Source organism: Arachis stenosperma, chromosome 3 (assembly GCF_014773155.1).
Source record: "Arachis stenosperma cultivar V10309 chromosome 3, arast.V10309.gnm1.PFL2, whole genome shotgun sequence".
Classification (NCBI taxonomy): domain Eukaryota; kingdom Viridiplantae; phylum Streptophyta; class Magnoliopsida; order Fabales; family Fabaceae; genus Arachis; species Arachis stenosperma.
Genome location: NC_080379.1, coordinates 146,961,512 through 146,982,423, shown reverse-complemented (window position 1 = coordinate 146,982,423; position 20,912 = coordinate 146,961,512). Strand labels below are relative to the sequence as shown.

The following is a 20,912-nucleotide window of genomic DNA, read 5'->3' as shown; positions in this document are numbered from 1 at the left end:
TGAAATAGTATAGATGAGGTATGTTTGATTTTGGTTGAGATATATTATGTGGTCATATATGTGAGTATGATTATTGATGCCTTGATGGTATGATAATGCATGAGAGGTATGTATGTTGTGACATATGCTTGTGGAATGATTAAAGTTGATTTGGGGGTGAAACCACGTGATAGTGAGTATGATATTGGTTATGTATAATGATGGTTGATTGGAAATAGTATTGTTGGAAATCGGGATGAGGAAGGATGTATGACATGTTGATATGTTTGTAATTTAGCCATTTGTTTGAAATGGGTAAAGATGGTTATACGGCGGTTTTGTGAATTGTGGTAAGGTGTTAATGTATGAGTTGAGGAGGCTTGATGTTGATTTTGGTATATTTTGACTAGTTTCAAAAAGGGTTGAAATTGGCATGTTTTGGTTGATTTTGAAAAGAGTTGAAAATGGCTTGTTTTGAAAATGGCACTTTGTAGTTTTATATGGAAATATGGTCTTTGGGCATACTTTGACGGGACATAACTTGGACTACGGATCTTTGTTTTGTGCCAAATCTGTTTATAAAATGAAATTGGATCCGGGATGTCCATGCCGTTCGAAGAACGGGTGAAAAACGATTTAAAATGAGGAAGTTATGTCCGTCGGAAGATTGGGGGTTGAAGCTGTGAATTCTGCAGTTTTTAACTTAGAAAATTTTTAGCAGAATAACCCCTTGCGCGTGTGCGCACTTGGCGCGTACGCGCCGATCTCCCAGAAAACGCCATCCACGCGTGTGCGTGATGTGCGCGGGCGCGCCGATAGTGTTGCACCCAATGCCCAGCCATTTTTCCAGAGAGTTGTGCCAGAACTGTGCCAGCTTTGTGCCTGGGGCACAAGAGTATCCACGCGTACGCGTGGTTGACGCGTGCGCGTCGATTTGGCAAATTTTTAATCCACGCGTTAGCGTGCATGACGCTCGCGCGTCGATGAGTTTTTAAGGACATCCACGCGTGCGCGTGGAGTACGCGTACGCGTGGCATTGTCTTCATGCCAAAGTTGATATTTGAGTTTTAAAAGCCAAATCTCATACTTCTAAGCCTCCGATCTCACCACTTATATCCTAAATCATTATGATATGCCTAGCTATTAGAAAAGGGCTAGTGAATGAGGTAACTTGCGAGTGAAGCAAGGGGAAAATGAATAATCAATGAGGATCATTGATGATTATGTGAGATGTGGAGGACGGTGGTGGAAGTGCTTGTTATGCCATTGGCCGAAGGGCCGTAATTGTTTATGAATTGGCTGGTTCTGGATTGAACCGTGAGCCGGAATAGCTGTGTATGCTATGAATATTGGCTGGTTATGGATTTAACCGTGTGCCGGATGGCTGATATGGATGTTGATCCATGGATGAGAATTCATGCATGTTTATGCTGAATTATTGATAATTGTGATTTGCACTTCCACTATCTGAGATGCGAGTTTCCCTGGGTAGTAGCAGTGGCTAGTCCACCTGCTCCGGGTATGAGACGAAAAATGATGTTTATGATAAATGAGTTAATTATGGAGTTTTGAATGAATGTAACTCTGATACCTGGGTAGTAGTAAGGGTTGGGGTTTGTCCCACTTGCTCCAGGTTAATGTTTGAGATTTGATAACAATGAGGATTGATAATATGAATTGAGATTGAATGAATATATGCTTGAGATACCTGGGTAGTAGCAAGGGTTGTGGTTCGTCCCGCTTGCTCCGGGTCAATGATTAAGATACCTGGGCAGTAGCAAGGGTTGTGGTTCGTCCCGCTTGCTCCGGGTTAATGCTTGAGACACCTGGGCAGTAGCAAGGGTTGTGGTTCGTCCCACTTGCTCCAGGTCAGAGATTGTGACGCCTGGGTAGTAGCCGCAGTAGTGGTTGTTCCACTGGCTCCAGGTTGAGCTGTTAAACACCCGCCTGGGTAGTAGCCGCAGTAGTGGTTGTTCCACTGGCTCTGGGCTGAGCGGGTAGTAGCAAGGAGGTTGTAGCTCAAACCTACTTGCTCCGCAAGGGGTGTTTCTGTCCATGGTTAGCTACCAGGACGTGTCGGGTTGGCTATATAACCGACAGATGATATCATCAGCCATAGGACAGGCATACATCATTTGCATATGTTTGAATTGTTTGGGTTTGCCTATTTGTTTTGGATTTCTACATTATATATGCTATGTTACCTGATTATGTGCTACTTGTTCTACTTGTACCTTATTTGTGTATTACTTGTCTGTATTGCTTGTGTTTGTACAACTGAGAGATCCACATGTTGGTGTCGGTGTATGTTGAGGGCTGTTCTTGATGAGATGAATTGATGATGCGATTGCATGATGAGGATGATTTTTGAATGAGATCATTTGAGGCCCCTGGGTAGACGCAGTGATGTGATTTCACTAGCTCCAGGCGAGGGTATGATGTATTGATATAGAGTTGCTGAGGCAGAACAACTGGTGATGGCTTTGCCTATGATTCTGAGTCTGATTCGTGGAATAATCAGAAAGTTGGGAAACGTGTGTAACATGAACTAGATTTAGTATCCCCTTACGACAGATGCCTATTTATGGATTAGTGAGAATCTAGGCTGGATACTTGGTGAAAAGGAGTTTAGGATGCTTAGTGAGTTTTATTGCAGTGCATTGAACTTATTTGGCACTTTTACCGTACTGGGAACCCATGGGCCCGGGGTTCTCATTCCGTATATATCTCTTGTTTTTCAGATACAGGTCCAGGTGCTCAGAAGTGAGCTGTGGTTCGTCTGAGAGCCGGCGAAGATCTTTATTTTCTCTACAATGTGTTTTGCTTAGAATCTCTCCACCTTTGTTTTGAAGATATTATATTATGTGTTGAACTCTTTTGGAACTTGCCTATAGAGGCTCTTATGTTTCCTTTGGGAGAGATTAGGATGTACTGTTGTCAACTACTTTCATATTGTACCCTAGCCGGCCTAAACTTCGCGGGTCGCGACTAGTGGCTATTTACTTATGTTATATATATCTATCTGTTATCTATCTCTTAATCTCCTTTATGCCTTGTCCGTATATCGCTTTCGACTTCACAGTTTAACTTTTCGTTGTCGAAACGTGAGTGATACGTCTTCGCGATTTTATTTCTACTCTTTTCAGGCTTCTCGATTAATACTCCTTTCGAAATTAACTATATTTATATATTAAAAATCCACCTGAGAGTCGTACCACCGTAATATCATTGACTTATGACTCGAGCATAAGGATTTGGATATTAGGGTGTTACACTGCCAATTCTAATCCTCTTGATAACAATGCATTTGATGATTGATAAATCTTTATGTTAGTATTTAATATTTAGATATTCTTTTTATTATTTAACTTTTGAGTATGTATTTTGATAAGATCATATGGATTTGGTTGATGATATTTTATATAGTGTTTTAAATTTAGAAGATATTTTAAGATTTATATTAGATTATAGTTATATTTTAGGATGTTTATTTATAATTTATATATTATATTATTCTAAAACAATTTTTTCAGTTGAATCACCGATTGGATCGGTTAGACCAATAAATCAGTGAACCAATAACTAAAGTGGTTTAATGACCGATCCAGTTCTCAGAACTTTGATATCATATATTAAATAGTTATAACTAATATAAGGTATATCCATATGTTAATAGGTAAATATATTAATATTATATCTTAAATATATTAACCTAAAGTTTATACCTTATATATTAGTAACCCTATTACTATATTAGGTTAACTTAATATATTTATCTATATAGTTTACCCTTATATATTATATAGGGTATATATTAATACCATAATTATTATATGGTTATACTAATTCTAATAATATACCTATAAATTAGTTATACCCTATTTCAACCCTTATACTATAATAGTTTATATTAATTAATATATCCTAATAGGATAATCTATATATAGTATATTAATATATTCTAATGTTTAAACTATAAAAACTATATTATGGTTATATAAGGGTATATTTATTTAATACGATAAGATTTCTCCCACAAGAAATAGCTGGCATCATTGAGAAGCTTCTTAACTTATTGTTTTAACCTAATATATTATACTAATATACTGTATGTAATATATATTATATAATATTTTACATACATTATGTAATATATATTAGGTAATATATTTAGGGTATATTAATATTATATTTAGTAATATATTAGGGTATAATACGTATATTAATTAAAATATTTATCTATTTAAGGTATATTTATTAATTTATATAACTATTATATACTAATATTAATTAGGTACAATATAGGGTTATTATACCATATCACTATCTAATATTATAAATATTGTGATATATTGACTTATAACTAATATTAATAGTTATAATATAAGAATTATTAATAATTATTGATTAAATATAAAATCTTTTAGGATGAGTAATTCTTTGTGATTCAGAGGGATATAATTACCTATATAGTTATATAATTAATTATATAGGTTATTAATATATTACTATATAATAACTAATATATAACTTATTATATAAATTACCTCTTAAAATAGATCAAATAACTAATAATATTATATAGGTAATATATTATATAGTTAATATAACATATTACCTATTAGGCTATAATATATTAATATAACTTAATAATTAACTAGATTATACCCTATTTATCATATAACTATTATTAGGATTATACATTGATAAGTATATATTATGATAATATAACCTATTCATAATATAACCTGATATTAGTATATATTTATATCTCTATTATATACATAATTATTCTTATTATATATTTAAATAGTTAAAATAATAGTTAATTGCTAATATTTAATAATAGTTATAACCAATATTGTAAGGTCTCACATTGGTTGGGGAGGAAAAAGAAGCATGCTTCATAAGGGTGTGGATATCTCTTCCTAGCATGACGCGTTTTGACGAGTGAGTGTTAGGGGGCTTCGGCTATCATTCCTATCGTCAAAGGCAAAATCGTGAGGTCTTATGTGCCAAAGCGGACAATATCATGCTAGCGAGTGGTCTGGGTTGTTACATCATACGCATATTAATAGTTTTTTTTCTAATAGTGATATTTTAATTTTTTTCCTTTTTTCACATATCTTTTCTTTCTTTTAAATATGATGTTTTAATATTTCTATTTTTTAAATACATTTTTTAATAATTACATTACTAATCTAAAATATAAAATGAGAAAAAAAGGTTATACATATATCCAAGAAATAAAATAAACTTAAAAATTAGAAAAAAATTATATTAATAAATGTAAAAATAATATATTCAAAAAGAATAGTCGTAATATATAAATTGAGTCAACAATTTAAATTTCTCTAAAACTAATTTAATCAAATACCAATATTAGAAATAAATTACTTAAATAATATTTAATCTATTCTACTTCTTACACACGTATAGATTAGAGTCTTTCTCGTAACGACAACCAACTGAAACAACATCGTAAGTTTGAACATTTACAATTCATGCAAATTCAGACCATTCCCTTGTTTTTTGAAAACCTTCTGTATCCCTGATAGAGTTGAATTGCAATTCCTTTTATAGAAAAAGAGTTACGGATGCGGCTTTGATGTGTTGGATATCTAAATTCGAAAGTTACTATTTATATTTGAGTGTGACACCCATTAAACCCTAAACCCAAATAAAATAGTATCTCTGGTTACATTCTCAATTAATTCTAAATCAAAAGTAATAATAACTTATTTAATTAAGCATTTATCATAATAAATGAGATGATCATTATATAAGCCATTTAATGTAAAATAGCTTAATTTGTGATTATAATTAATATATGTATTGTCCACAAATAGATTAAAAAATAATAAATTCGTAACAAAATAATCATTCAATTTGAATTACAATTAATTAATTGATAGAAATTATAATAAATTCTATGATATTTAAATAATTAATCAAATCAATTAGTTAATATAATTAATTTATTATAATAAATTGAATTTAATGAGTCAAAAGAAATAAATCGAAAAAACACCATCAGAAACATGCCACGACAGTTTTATCATTAAGTGCAGAAATTTAATTTTTATATAATAAAATAGATATTTATAGATTATTATATTAAACACAGACTAAAAAAAACATACTAAAAAAAATAAAAGTATCAATGGTAAAATATAACCTAAAAAATCACTTAAATTAAAAGAGAACTTGTGATGAATTATAATAAATTTATATATAAGAAGTAAAAGTAAAATAAATAATTAAAAATAAAGTAAATTATCCGGGCTTGGGACCGGCTATATACTGCAAGTGTAACATAGGCGGAGTTATTTTTATCTCATTAACCAGAATTAATTTTAAGATAAGAAATTACTTTGTAAATCATATTGTGAAATAGTGTGGTCATTTGTTATTCTTTAACCGTAAATATTATCAAACAAAATGGTGTAAGAAACTAGAAAGAAATGTATTTACCAATTCAGGAAATACTAATTTATTTTTTAATAGAATAAATTATATATTGAATAACAAAAGTTGTTATTGGTTTCTCTTCACACTAATTAATACTCAACGATAGTATTTTGGTATACCATGTTATCAAGAAATATTAATCAATCTAATAAATTTTATAATGACATAGGTCTATAAGTTTGAAAATTTAAAAATCATGTCATAAAACGTGAAGTTTTAAGTTTTAACAAAGAATAATGTTGATCATATATTATTTTGACTTCAAGAATAAATACGATATCAATAAATAAAATTATTTCAGGTAAATTTTAACAAAGACAAAAGTTCATAAGTATTGCTATTAATAATAAGAAATTAATCTAGTTTAAAGACAAATATATTTTTTCTACAAATTTCTTAATTCGGTAAGTGAAAAACTAATCTATCACATATTTATGCTTTATTTATTAAGGATGCTAACAAATGAATTGTTACCCACACAAGAAAAAATTCGAATTCTAAATACTTACTTAAATAGATAAATAAAATGACCATTCAACTAATTCAAATTAATTAAGACAAATATTAATTATTTTTAATATTTTAAATTATAAAATATTTATAATAATAATAATTATATATATTTTTTAAGCTTTCAATAAAAAATTTATATAATTTTATATATTATTTCGTACAGACATAGAACATTCACTAATTTATAGAAAAAAGTGACATTATCAAACTAGGAGCAGCGTTATCATCTTTCTATAGATTAATGACTTTTAACTCTTTTGGAGAAAAATGACTTGGGTTTGGATCAATTCTATTGAAAGAGGGATAGCCAACTAGCCAGCCGACTTGGACATGAGAATCAACTTAAATTCAGAACTCTAACAAAAAACATAAAATAAAAAGAGTAGCCGCATTTGGGTTTTGGGTTTGAAATAGGGCTTTCTTCGGTGGAGAAAGTATCTTCTGGTCCTTGATGGACCAAGTAACAAATGAAATTAATAGAAAATATAGGGGTTGGTTCACAAATAATAAAAAGTTCACAAATAAACTTTCATCAACATATGTGGCAAATTTAAATGTGAAGTTAAATTGGATTGGGGTGACGGCGAAGTCTGGGTTGGACATCTAAGTAGCAGACGGCACTGCACGACAGAGCTGAGGGAGTGGTAGAACGCCGCCGAAGTAGAGGCGTAGATCGGGCCCTGGCCGAGTTCAGGTACACCAGACGGGAGGCAATGGACGAAATGGGGCAACCGTCGACGCAGGCACTGCAGTGGAGAAGTCAGAGGAGCAGCTCCGCAATGAGATCGATGAGCTTCTCTGCCAACAGCGCGAGGTCACTAATTACTCTCTCGCCAATTACCACACCACTCTACTTCCACTCTCTCCAATTCATTCATCGATTCTGTTTCTTTTTTGTTCAATTTTCTCAGATTATGGAGCGGCTTCATGATCCTCGAGGCCTTCGAAGGGGCCCTTCTCAGCTCCTCGCCGACAACCCTTTTCCTCCCCAATGCCAAAACTAATCTGATGGTGGCAAGCTTGACAACAGGGGTCCCTTCTTTGTCAATGGACTTCCTTTTGGAGCCATGGACGCAATAAAAGCTGCATACGGAGCTACTGTACAAATTAAAGATCTTCCAAGGGATGGGCTTAACCTAACATTGAAAATAAATCTGTCAAAGCTTCCTGCAAATCAAGGTACAAACTGGTTCTGTATATCCTGCCATCATAAGCTTTCTAACTGCTGTTTTTTTAGCATGGTATTATAGTTATCATGGTTTCAAAATTTCAATATTTTTAATTGACGTGCCCCTTTCCATGAGAAGTTCTTCCTAAATTGTTAGTTGTTGTATTTACTATGCATTAAAATGGTTGAGATGAATTGCATTTCCATTATTATGGGGAGTTGTTGCCTTTCTATTTTAATTTCAGGAATCAATATCTACATTTGTTATTTATATTAGATATTAGATAGGATTTGTAAAATATCTTATACTAAGTGATATAATAAGAGGCATTCATGTGCGTTCACCTAATAGCTTAAGTTTTTGGGATGGTCACTACATGATATCAAAGCCTTGATTTGTCAAGAAATTAGTTTCTGGTCTGTCAACTCATGTACTTCATGCTTTATTGAATTTCATGTATTTACTTTATTATACTAAATATAAACCCTTTCAAATGTCAATCAAATTACATTTTTAATCATTCTATGCTTAGAATCTATTCTGCATTGAATTGCAATTCTTGTGGATGGGGGAAAAAGCATTTCTAGATTCAATTATTTGGTTGTTGATGTTGGTCTTTTATAATTGGTGGTGTTTCCGATTATGTGCAGATCAAAGGCAATCCTTTTTGGTGAAAATTGCATCAGTGAGGGAGGTTGTCCTTGGTGCACCATTGAGAGTAATTTTAAAACATCTTGCTTCAAGAACTGTTGCTCCAGACATTGATCCGCTTGTCGCCCTTGTGCATCGGCCAAGGGAGTTATTTTTTCTTGTTCCAAAGGTAACAGCGTATTATAAGCATGGTTAACTTCTTTTTTAGCCTAACTGTCTAAGTATTCTTCACTATCAATCTTGAAAATTTATCAGTGGTAAATTATCTTCACAAATTCTTGCATTAAAATACTCCCAGGTTCATCACAATTTATCAGCCATGGTTCTTCACAGTTTATCAGCCATAAGCCTCAAGAATTACCAAAAGAAATTAGAGTGATTTTGGACATAAAAGGTCATCTCTTGAAAGTAAATTATGACCAGCAAAGAAAAAAAAAATAAGAGGGAACAAAAAGAGCAAAGCTGCTGAAGCAATCAACGCATATTTGTTATATATGAGTCCTTATATATATGAGTCCTTATATATATTAGTCCAGTAAGCCACCTTGGACAGGAATTTGTTATATTTAGCCTCTTGTTATCAAGTAAGCCACCACTTGTTGATAGGAATAATTATGAGTCCTTATATATATATATATATATATATATATATATATATATATATATATATATATATATATATATATATATATATATATATATATATATATGTGTGTGAATTTGCTATGACTAATAGAAAGTTTTATCTTACTAAAATTGCTATGACTTCTCTCTATTTATTTCGTTAAACATTCTAATTTTTTTGTTAACTGATAACGGTACAATCCTAATTGTAATGTTAACTGCTCAATTTGTTTTGTTTTGTTTTGGGTGAGTTCAGGGGTGTCTGGAGTGAAGGGTCGTTTGGTGAAGATGGAGATCAGGGCATCGACGTGCGTAGAAGAAAAAGAAGAAGTGGGTGCTTGAAGTTGAAAGTCGTAACCTTTTGGAGAATAAGAGATGACAAGGAGCACAAGAATTCGGTTTGAGGATTTGCACTGCCATTAGAGAGAGAAAGAGAGGGGGAGGGGGGTGTTACACCCTGTAAGAAAATGTTTGTAATATTAGTCCAATAGTTTAGAAGTTCCTTTTCCCTATGAATTTGTCTATTTTTAAGCTTCCTTGAGATTAAGATACTATAGCATGGCCTTTTTTCATGTCCTATAAGATCTTTATTCTAAATATTTGGGTTTTTCTCTTTTGGAATAATGATCACTGTAATACTTCAATTACCTTTATGCCATACCATTTTTGCTTTTCAATCTATTACTCTGCTCTGTTAACATTGAAGTGAGTTATATATACTTACATTTCTAATATATTGAATTATTTGCTACTTCCACAATTGTCTATAACTTTGTATAAACATCATTTTCATTCATGCAGAGAAGTAGTAGTGCTGGGGGTACTGCAAATAGAGTTATGAATCACTCAATTTAAGGATTTCAATTTTGTAGAATAAAATTTTGTAATAACATCAAATTTCACAACCCTAATTACATTAAGCCTCTTGATTGTTTAACAAAATTACCAATTACACTTCTGTCAAAGGAGAAGAAATTTATACACCTGAATCAAACAACAAAGGAAAATCCAAAAAGGGATAAAAAGTCACAAATTTACTTAAACAAAACATCTTGTATTTGCAGCTTATGTTATACAGTTGACTCAAGAATGTAAAAATCCGGCAAACCGAGAGGGAAACAGAATTTCGACTCGTCTCTACGAAATTGAGATTGATTCCAATAAAGCATCCACATAGTCTGAGTTTAACTTTGGTGATTGCACCTTCTCTTCTGCTTTCTGGAACTTCCTGTCCATTCTTGAAGTGGATCAATGTTGGTAGCTCATAAATTTTGTACTCTTCGATTAGCCTAGGGTTCGCATCATGATCAACCTTCGCCACTGTTAATCTGTCTTCATATTCCTGCAATTTATGATACAAAACATTTCAGTTTGAGAGAAAATCCTTAAGAACATTCAGCAAGAAGTTCTGTTCATATGACAAGATGTGTTGCATTTCTTAAAATCATGTCCTTACTTTCATGGTTCATCAAGGTCATAAATCATCCCAAGCTTAAGTATGTGTTGCTAGCATGGCAAATATCTCTCTATTAAAAAACTCACACTGGTTTTTTTTACTTTTGTTTCATTCAATGGAGACATGAAATAAGACAACACTCTAACCAACACTCTAAATTTTGTTATCAAAAGAAGAATTATTTATTGTTAATTAACGAATAAATTAATTAATATTATCAGATAGTAGAAAACGTCACGATAAATTCTTCCTGTCCATTGGAATTTGGAGGGCGAGAGAGACCTGAGCTAGGGATTCCATAGTGGGAGAGATCAAACGGCAAGGACCGCACCAGTTAGCAACGAACTCAACGAGAACGGAACGGTTAGCCTTCAAAACAGTGTCGTTAAACTGTGTCTCGTTGATCTCTGTGATGGCGGTGCCGCACGTAACGGTGAATTGACGGAAATAGCGGAGTTTGGGACATGTAGTTCTTCTTTGGGAGGAATAAAAGGAAAGCCTTGTCGGAACGGAGCAGTGAAGCAAAGGAGCAGCAGAGTAAGAGGAGGCGGAGGAGGTAGATGCAAGTGTACGGAGTAGAAGCGTCGGAAGTAATAAACCGGGTCTTAACACTCAAATCGAACCAGACCAGCTGAACCCGTTTGCAATTTTATCAAGTTTTGTGTCAAGTACATAATTTTCAATAAATACTGTACGGACGCCATCCTGGCCATTGAAATGGCATCTTTCCATCTGGTCCACCAAGGTTCGGAGAATACTTTCCCCACCAAAGACAAAGCCTTGAAATAGTTGTTTTTCCTTGCGGCTTTTTGGGCATCACCCTAAACTCTTTAAACGAGTAAAATTTTAATATTCGTGACCAATAAAGGCCCTCTCTATTTTTCAAAATAACAATAGGATCCTTTATTATAAATACGAACCATTTCGGTTACTATCTTTTACTTCTGAAATCTAACGCAGTTTTTTAAATATTTTTTTGTCAACTTTAAATAAAAAATGCTGACGTATCAGATTCAAAAACAAATAAAAGTGTACTTGTTTCTAAATTTAAATTGGTTAGGAATTTATTTGTCTTTATTCTTTAAATAATATTTTTTTAAAATTTTTTATTCATTATATTAATATTTTTTTAATAAATTATTCAATATATAGTATAATAAGTACAAACTAATTAATAAATTATTGAAATTTAAAAATATCATTTATTATGAATAATTCTTAAATATAATTTTTAAATATATATAAATAATAAATATTAAAATTCGATTAATACATTAATAATAATAATCCTATGATATACTATTAGTATTATGATCTAAATAATTTTCACAATAAAATAAAAACTAATGAACATATTATTTGATATATAGTAAAAATTTTTTGAGTAATAACAAATTTAATTTTTTTTATCTCTTTAAACTAAATTAATAATTCTATTTGATATCTTGGCACTAAAATACACTATGAGTATGCTACTAATATCTATATAAATATATATATATATATATATATATATATATATATATTATGGGGACCATTTATAAACTCAGCAAATTATAATATATTATATGAATAATATTTTGAGTAAAATATATGTAATATTTAATTAAATTTTAATATACATAAAATTTTAGTTAATCCACATTATTCTTATATTGATAAATCTTCATAGATCTGTACCTTATGAGAATATGTATTATTGATAGATTAATAATATTATTGATACTTTGAGTTTGTTGAGTTTATAAATGGTCTTCATAATATATATATATATATATATATATATATATATATATATATATATATATATATATATATATTATTTTATTTTATTTAGTATTAGTAGCCTACTCATGGTTCATGGTGTATTTTAGTATAAAGATATCAAATAGAATTATTAATTTAGTTTAAAGAGAGAAAAACTCAAAAAAAATTATTATATATCAAATAATATGTTTATTATTTTTTATTTTATTATAAAAATTATCTAGATTATAATACTAATATTATATTATAAAATTATTATTATTAATATATTAACCGTATTTTAATATTTATTATTTATATATTTAAAAATAATATTTTAAAATTATTTATTTAATTTCATAATAAATAATATTTTTAAATTTAAATAATTTATTAATTAATTTATATTTATTATACCATATATTTAATAATTTATTAAAAAAATATTAATATAATAAATTATTTTTTAAAATATATTATTTACAGAATAAAAATAAATAAATTTTTAATTAATTTAAAGTTAGAGATAATTAAGCCCTATTTATTTTTAAACCTGACGCGTAGTATTTTCACACCCACAAAAACCGCATTGGACCACAAAAGTAAAAGACAGGACCGAAGTGATCATTTTTATAGTAAGGATTGCGTTGTTATTATGAAAAATGTACAGACACGGGTTAGTAGTTTACTCAAATTTCCTGACCAGAAAAAACTACCCACCCCGCCCCTTTTTCTCTCTCTGTCTCTGACTGCGCAAACCCAATCCTAAGCCCTGACGAACCCAGCCACCATCCCATCGCCGAACTCTTCTCCTCCGGTAGAGGGTCTTGTTGCCGCCGGCGGGGTCGCCCGTGGAAGGCTGCTTGCTTCTCCTCGATCCTCACTTCCTCGACGTCACACGAAGGCCTGCTTGGAGCTGTTGGCGTCGCCGGCGAAGGGGTACTCCGTCTTCGTCTCTGCTCGCTTCGCCGTTCTCCACCGCGAGTGACGTCGCTGCTTGCTTCTTCGAGGGACGTCGCCGTTCTGCTCGCCTCTCTGCTACGGTTCTGCTTGCTTCACTCTAATCTTTACCACTGTTGTTTCCCCCCCCCCCCCCCCCCTTTTTTATGATTTCATTTATTTTATTTTTTAAATTATAGGTTAAACTAAACTCAAATAAATTTGTAATCTGATTTTGTGATATTGTTCATTTGATTGCTGATAAAATAAAATTAATAATTAGATTTGTGATGTTTATTGTTGGTTGTTAATAATAATGGTAAATTAGTAACAGTAATAATGGAGTTTGAAGTGAAAAAAGATGGTTTAAGACGTTTAACAATATGAAAGTGTTGGATTTTGCTGAGAGATTTGATACTAATTAGGACAAGTGCAGACGAATTGTTAGGCCAATTGTTCTTGTTTGGCTTATGCTTATGATTCTCATGTGTGGCTTATTCTTTCGTGTTGCTGACTCTCTCATTCTCAACTTGGTATGTTTTTCTTTTTTATCTCTTTGATTATTTGAATAGTTGTGGTAATTCTGGTAAATAATTATCTGAATTTTGATACAATACAAATTAAAGGTGTGTTAATGTTTCGGTTGGTTGAATTGGTTCAAATCTTGTGTTCTGGAAAAACAATAGTGTCTTGAAACCTTTTATGAACTATACAAACCAAATTAGACTAGTTTCATATATTAATTAAATTTGAAAACTTGTTTGTTATTGTAGTTTCTTTTGGTGGTGGACATTTTGTGCTTATGATTTAATTAAATGATTTAAATCAGTTCAACTACGGTTCGACTCCGGTTGGACCATTGAACCATTGAACCTGTCACTTGACCGGTTTGCTGACCGGTTCGGTTCTCGCAACCTTTAATTCCTCTATCTCATGCTAAATACATTCCTACTGCTAGTTATAATGCACTGCCTTAACCAAATGAGATGCCATAGCTTAGTCCTGTTTTGAATATAAATGTTTATTCTGTATCAATTGGTAATTTGATATTTTTGAAATTTGATGGAATTTGGGTAAAGATTAAAAAGCAATGAAAACCTTGAGAATAATGTGATCATGATCTCTTCATATTCAATCCTTGAATGCTGTTTTTGATTATGCATTCTCATTTTCTACGTTTTGAAGAAAATAACTACCTTAGAGATATATTGATACTTCAATACTGTTAAATTTTAATATAGGTCATTGCTTTAAACCATTCGAAGATTTTCATTATTTACATGAGACTTCATATGTAGCAAACAACGATGAGACTTCATTGCTTTGAACCATTCAAATTTTTGCTTCTTTCTATTTTTCTGTTGTAGTTCGTTTTTTTTGGTCAGAAATCGTATTGAATGATTAGCTTTTTGACAGTCCTTGTTAATTTCTGGAAAAGCTTGTTGATCTTTGTTAAAATTGCTATGAAAACTTTGTTGAAATTATGGTGTATAGCTAGTTGGAAGATCTTGTTAATCCTTGTTAATCTTTGTTAATTTTTGTGCTGACAACCTTGTTAAAATTGTGCTGAAAATCTTGATGAGTAGATGGCTGAATATTTGTTGGTGGTTTAGTTAATTCAATTAATATTTGTTTGGATATTTTCTTTTGTTATTTGAATTGAGTTTGTATTTTGATAAGATTACAAAACTTTGGTTGATATAGTGCTTTAAATTTGGATGACAATTGAAGGTTTATATTAGACTATAATTATTTTTTAGGCTTTTAGCATGTTTATTTATATTTTATTTATTATTTATTATAAAATGGTTATTTTGGTTGAACTACGGTTGAACCAATTGGACCAATAAACCAATAACTAAAGCGGTTCATGATCGGTTCGATTTTCAGAACCTTGCAAAAAATCAAACTTATCGTTAGCTGCAAGCGGAGAGAAAAACCTCAGGTCTCCCCCAAAAGAGGGTTTTGCTGCACACAATTCTCTTCGCTTCCACTCCGATTATCAATTCTGATGGCTATCTCCGCCCCTCTCCTTTCTTTCTCTTCTTCTTCTTCCTTCTCTGCGTCCCTCTTTCCTTGTTCCAAGCCTTCTTCTTATTCCATTTCCAAGCTTCTTTCTAAGTCATCCTCCTATGCCATTCGCTCTTCTTATTCCGAAGTGGGCTCTTCCCCTGAATCCTTCAATTTCAGGTTATCCCAATTGCACCCCTTTTTGAATTTTTAATCTTCAATATGGTCGCCAGCAAGGTGTTTGTAGAAATGTTTCTACAACTGAGCTAACATAAGTGTGAAAAAAATATTATTGTTGTTGTTGTCAGGAAGCCTGAAATTCCATCCATGTCTCCGTTTGCGCTGTCAATGAATGAATCCAGCAACCAACCCATCAAGTGGCAAAGGGTATTGCTCAAAGTCAGTGGAGAAGCTCTTGCCGGAGATCACTCCCAGAATATTGACCCCAAGGTCTCCAATCCAAAATCACATCTTTATGCTTATTCAAAAGCATCATGAATAGATGGATAAAAATATAACATTTATATGTTCCTTCTTGTCCTCAACATTGTTTCTTAATTTTTCTTTGTAGATAACTATGGCTATTGCAAGGGAGGTAGCAGCTGTGACTCGTCTTGGCATTGAGGTGACTATAGTTTATTGATTTGTTCTTTGTATGCTACAATCTTGTTATCTTTATTTGTTGTAGTTTTTTTTTGTTGCATCGCCGCCTTGTTAATCTTGAGGGGGGTACCACATGTTAGATCTTCAAGTGTGAGATAATGTCCCACATTAGAAGAGAATGGACTAAGAGTTCTAATCAATTCTATTAGATTCGGAATTTTCGCTAAGCTGTGTATTTTGAGACAGTATGTTGTTGATGGGGATCCTATCCAAAGTATGAATATATAGTAACCTAGTTCCATCATCCATTACACCATAATAACACATGGTAGTTCGCAAATCCATAATATCGAACTATTAGGTTATCCATTCAACCAGTTTTACCAAAACCAAAACAATCCACAATCAATAGAAGCCCAAAATACAGAAAATTCTAGCACCACAAAGATCTGGATTCCGGTATTTCGGTGTCAGTGGCAATTTTGTTAGAGTTCATAATATCATTGCAAGGTAAAGGGTATTACTTGAAAGAATGAAAGTAGAAACTATTTAAGCTTTTCACTTGTTACAAAGTTAAGTTTTAGATGATTACTGATTAGGCTGATATTTCAGGTTGCAATAGTAGTTGGCGGGGGTAACATCTTCCGTGGATCATCTTGGGCTGGATGCAGTGGCCTAGACCGGTCATCTGCTGATTATATTGGGTAGTTACCTTACTCTCTCTTAATTAATCCTTTGGTGTTTCATCAAAACTCTGTTGTTATAAATTTATTCCATGGGGTCAATTTCGCAGTTCCAATGTGATACTTGTTCACTTGAAATTCTGATATGTTATGTTCTTATGGACCTCTACAATGTGTTTCTCAAAATGGATAATAACTATGAGATAGCTACTAAATTGTGCCTAAATTCTCCTTCAGAATGTTGGCAACTGTCATGAATGCTATATTTCTTCAAGCCACAATGGAAAGTATTGGCATTCCTACTCGAGTGCAGACAGCATTTCGCATGTCTGAGGTTGCAGAACCATATATACGAAGAAGGGCTGTGAGGCATTTGGAAAAAGGAAGGGTTGTCATTTTTGCTGCTGGAACTGGAAATCCATTCTTTACCACAGACACTGCTGCTGCACTCAGATGTGCAGAAAGTAAGTTAAATTTATTATCGTTGTGGTTTACAATCTGCTTACGATGGGTAGTTCTAGATTTTTATTTGTCGATGGATTTATTCATATAGTTTCAGTATATCATAACAAAGGATGTGAGATTTTCTTGTTCAAGATAGAAAATAATATTCATCCCACTAATCTATAGTGTACATTCTAAATTTGATGTTGCTTTGGCATGTGAAGGGAACTTTTTCGCTGTCCACTTACTTTTATTTTGTCATCTATGTAGTTAATGCAGAGGTTGTACTCAAAGCAACAAATGTCGATGGAGTGTATGATGATGACCCAAGGCGTAACCCACAAGCACGCCTTCTTGACACACTTACTTATCAAGAGGTTACTTCCAAAGATCTCTCAGTCATGGACATGACTGCCATAACGCTGTGCCAGGAAAACAATATTCCTGGTAAGCCCCATGCAAGCATGAACTACTCTTTCTATGCTTTTAAATGGAATTCATCCTATATTGACTACATTATTTGTTTGCTTATCCTCTCAATTCCCTTCTTGTGGCGCAGTTGTTGTATTCAATCTAAACAAACCAGGTAACATTGAGAAAGCCATCAAAGGTGAGAGGGTTGGCACTCTGATTGGGCCAACATGGAATTCTACCATTCCGAGAACGTGAAAATATTTGAGGTCCAGTTAGCAAGTGATTCTTTCGTGCTTTTCCTACACAAGTGTCCAGCTGAGGATGGCGGATTGCGAGGTTAATTACTTTGCAACAGATATTTTGATGTACTATTATGGTTGCTGGTTATAAATCTGTAAATATGACTAGGTATGTTACAGCTTGGTTTACCACTACGTGGCTTGGCTGAATTTCGCGGTTTTAGAAATCATATTTTATGTTCTGAACCATGTTCCATTAGCACAAAATTCCTGTATTCATTTTTATTTCATGTCCAAAACAAACATGAATATGGCAGCCACCTAAAGTGGAACTGGGATAATGTTTATCTCTTTCACTTTTTTCATTTTCAGCTGAAAACACCATAAATTACTTAGCATTTGGGCTAGAATTTCCCAAGCTGAAAGACCTTTTTCCCCTTAATAAAATAAATTACAACAGAAAGCGAATAAAATGAAGAGAGTAAAGGCAAGGAATTTGACATACTATACGGATTTATTTTCAGCATCTGTAAGATGTCTTCTTGTGGGTCAGAAAAATCGAGATTGACCAAAGTTTTAGGAATAGCCTGGAATCAGAAACTTTTTTAGTAGTCTCTGTTTAACTTAGGGAATGGGAATAGCCATTTGGATGGTGAGTACTGAGTAACTGAGCACAATGAAATAGATTAGATCCAGTGATTAGCATTTATGATATGCCATCAGGTGCGTAGAACACGTTCTTGATGCTTTAATTATCACGTCCGTATCATGAGTAACTTCTACTATAGTATTAAAGAGAAAATACTATAGAATTGCTTACCTTGTTTAGCATAATAGAATTCAACCTTATAAAGTTGTCCTTGTTTTGGAGAGGCCAGTGTTTTAAGATTGTTCATTAAAACTTACCAACCAGCTAAGAGGGAAAATGACATTTCTTATCAACATTTCCTTGAATTTTGTGTAGGGAGTTTCTGATAAATAGTTAGTTGAATTAGTGACCAAAATCACAGACCAAAAATTACGGCCATAGTTTTACCGAGTCGTTTGTTTTTTTTTTAAATTAAAAATGTTTATTTAAAAAAAATTCCTTTTTTAAAAAGATAAAATAGTACAATTCTTTCAATACTACGACATCCCTTCAGGTCAAACTTTTAACAAAGCCCTACTGGAGAAAATAAAAAACACCAGGTTTTGGAACATGGAAGTTGGAACCTAATTTAAAAATATAAAAACTGTAAACAGAATAATTAAAAAATATAACCCTAACCCACGTTGACAGCTCAAGCTCAGTGGTTGGGAGAAATAAATTGAGGCAATTGGAAAACCCGAAAACAGTGGACCAAAGCATTTGCAAAAAACAAAGTCTTCGTTCGGTTTTTTTTCTTACACAGTCACACATTTTTGTAGTCAATAATATACACAAAAATTATTGCACAAAAGTCAGTGAAATGTGGAATTTTCCACCACCTTCCCCCAATCAATCATCAACACATAAAGCCAAAACCTTCTTTAGTCCAGAAAAAATCATTAATTACTAATAATGATAATAATAATAATAATAATAATCTACCAATAAAATTAAAATCGAAAATTCAGTCGAAGATGCTGAATAGGTCTGGCGACGGCAGCGGAGACAACACAGAAAGTAAACCCGACGGACTCGCCACGAAGTTGTTCGCTGGCCAAAACGGGTTCAGTTCGTGAAAAAACGACCCCGTTTGGGGGTCACTCGCCGGAGAAAAGAACCCCGAAGATATCGGCGGCAAAGTCCCCGGTGCCGGCGATAATATACTGGGGAATTGACCCATCTCTACTTCTACGCCTTCCAACAGCCAACTCATGTCCTCGTCTCCGGCGTGAACTCTTTCCTTCTCCGACGGGCTCGTCTTCTCGATCGACGCCAGCCTTGCTGCCGGCGATATGTCACCGGATCTGGGAAGCGGTTCTTCGCCGGCAGAGGAGGAATTAGGTCCGGTGAGGCGCTGTACGACGTTCATGAAATCGCTGACCGTGACATGGAGGACTTTGGGAGAAACGGAGTAGATGATAACCGGTTCGCGGTGCTGGGCGGCAGCGTCAGGAGGCGGCGGCAGTGGTTGGTTTGCGGCGGCAGGCTGAGGCGGACGCGGCGGCTTGCTGATCTTGTGGGACTCCTTGCTGACTCTGAGGGGCGGTGGGCGTGGACCTTGGATCGGAAGCTCTCGCCTGGAAGAGGGCGATGAGGTTTCGCCGGAGGAGAATTCCGGCAGGTTCATGGTGGGAGTTGACGGCGGAGCTTAGAGGAAAAAGAAGAAATGGATGTTAATAGAAAGTGGAAATTAGAGAGGTTTGTGTGAGATTTTAAAAATGAGTGCTTAAGAAAGGAAATGAGTTTATGATTATTATGTTTTTATTTTTCCGAGTGAAGGATCAACACGGTGTGTTCGTTGACTCAGGCTATTACGCTTAGTCAAAACACGTGGTCTGGTCTCGTCTTTCCTCAGTTACCAATTAACTTTCAACTTGCCTCTCTATAGGTTCTATATTTCATATCATTTTCTTAATTTCTTCACTAGAATATTATATTAAAAAAAAACACATGAAGCATTTCTATATCGTAAATAATGAATTATACATATAGAAAAGGTCATCGTTGCTTGAATTAACGGGTATATATCTCAAATGTGTGGAGGAAAAACCAATCACCACTCCTTATTATGTTTTCTTCTCTCTGCTACCTTTTCCCCTTTTCTTCCTCAATTAAATAAAAATTAGCTCCTTACATATTAAATTTATTATTAAGAAACGAACTACTAGTCTACTACCATTGCTGTAACTAGTGTATAAAAAGCAATAGGTGACTTACTCTTTTATTTATTAAATAAAAAAAAAATTCAAAACCAACAAAATTTATTATTTGTTGTTTATATTTTATCATTAATTTAATTTTTTTAATCTAATTATTTAACAACATATTTTTAGTTTATACTTT

The 20,912-nt window shown here is 33.0% G+C and overlaps 2 protein-coding genes and 1 pseudogene across 2 annotated transcripts; 1 reads left to right on the top strand and 2 right to left on the bottom strand.

Moving 5' to 3' along the window:
- Positions 1 to 10,544: 10,544 nt before the first annotated feature.
- On the bottom strand, positions 10,545 to 11,567 carry LOC130966859 (thioredoxin X, chloroplastic-like; annotated as a pseudogene).
- A 1,704-nt stretch (positions 11,568 to 13,271) lies between these two features.
- On the top strand, positions 13,272 to 18,190 carry LOC130967861 (uridylate kinase PUMPKIN, chloroplastic). The gene is made up of 8 exons (XM_057892896.1): positions 13,272 to 13,652; positions 15,439 to 15,738; positions 15,867 to 16,008; positions 16,130 to 16,183; positions 16,774 to 16,865; positions 17,082 to 17,308; positions 17,559 to 17,735; positions 17,848 to 18,190. Exons 2-8 carry the CDS (start codon positions 15,560 to 15,562, stop codon positions 17,955 to 17,957), a joined length of 981 nt encoding a protein of 326 aa, XP_057748879.1. The 5' UTR covers positions 13,272 to 13,652; positions 15,439 to 15,559; the 3' UTR covers positions 17,958 to 18,190.
- A 1,098-nt stretch (positions 18,191 to 19,288) lies between these two features.
- Positions 19,289 to 20,309, bottom strand: LOC130967862 (protein MKS1). Its single transcript, XM_057892897.1, has one exon. The coding sequence runs from the start codon at positions 20,194 to 20,196 to the stop codon at positions 19,534 to 19,536; it is 663 nt and encodes a 220-aa protein (XP_057748880.1). The 5' UTR covers positions 20,197 to 20,309; the 3' UTR covers positions 19,289 to 19,533.
- Positions 20,310 to 20,912: the final 603 nt, after the last annotated feature.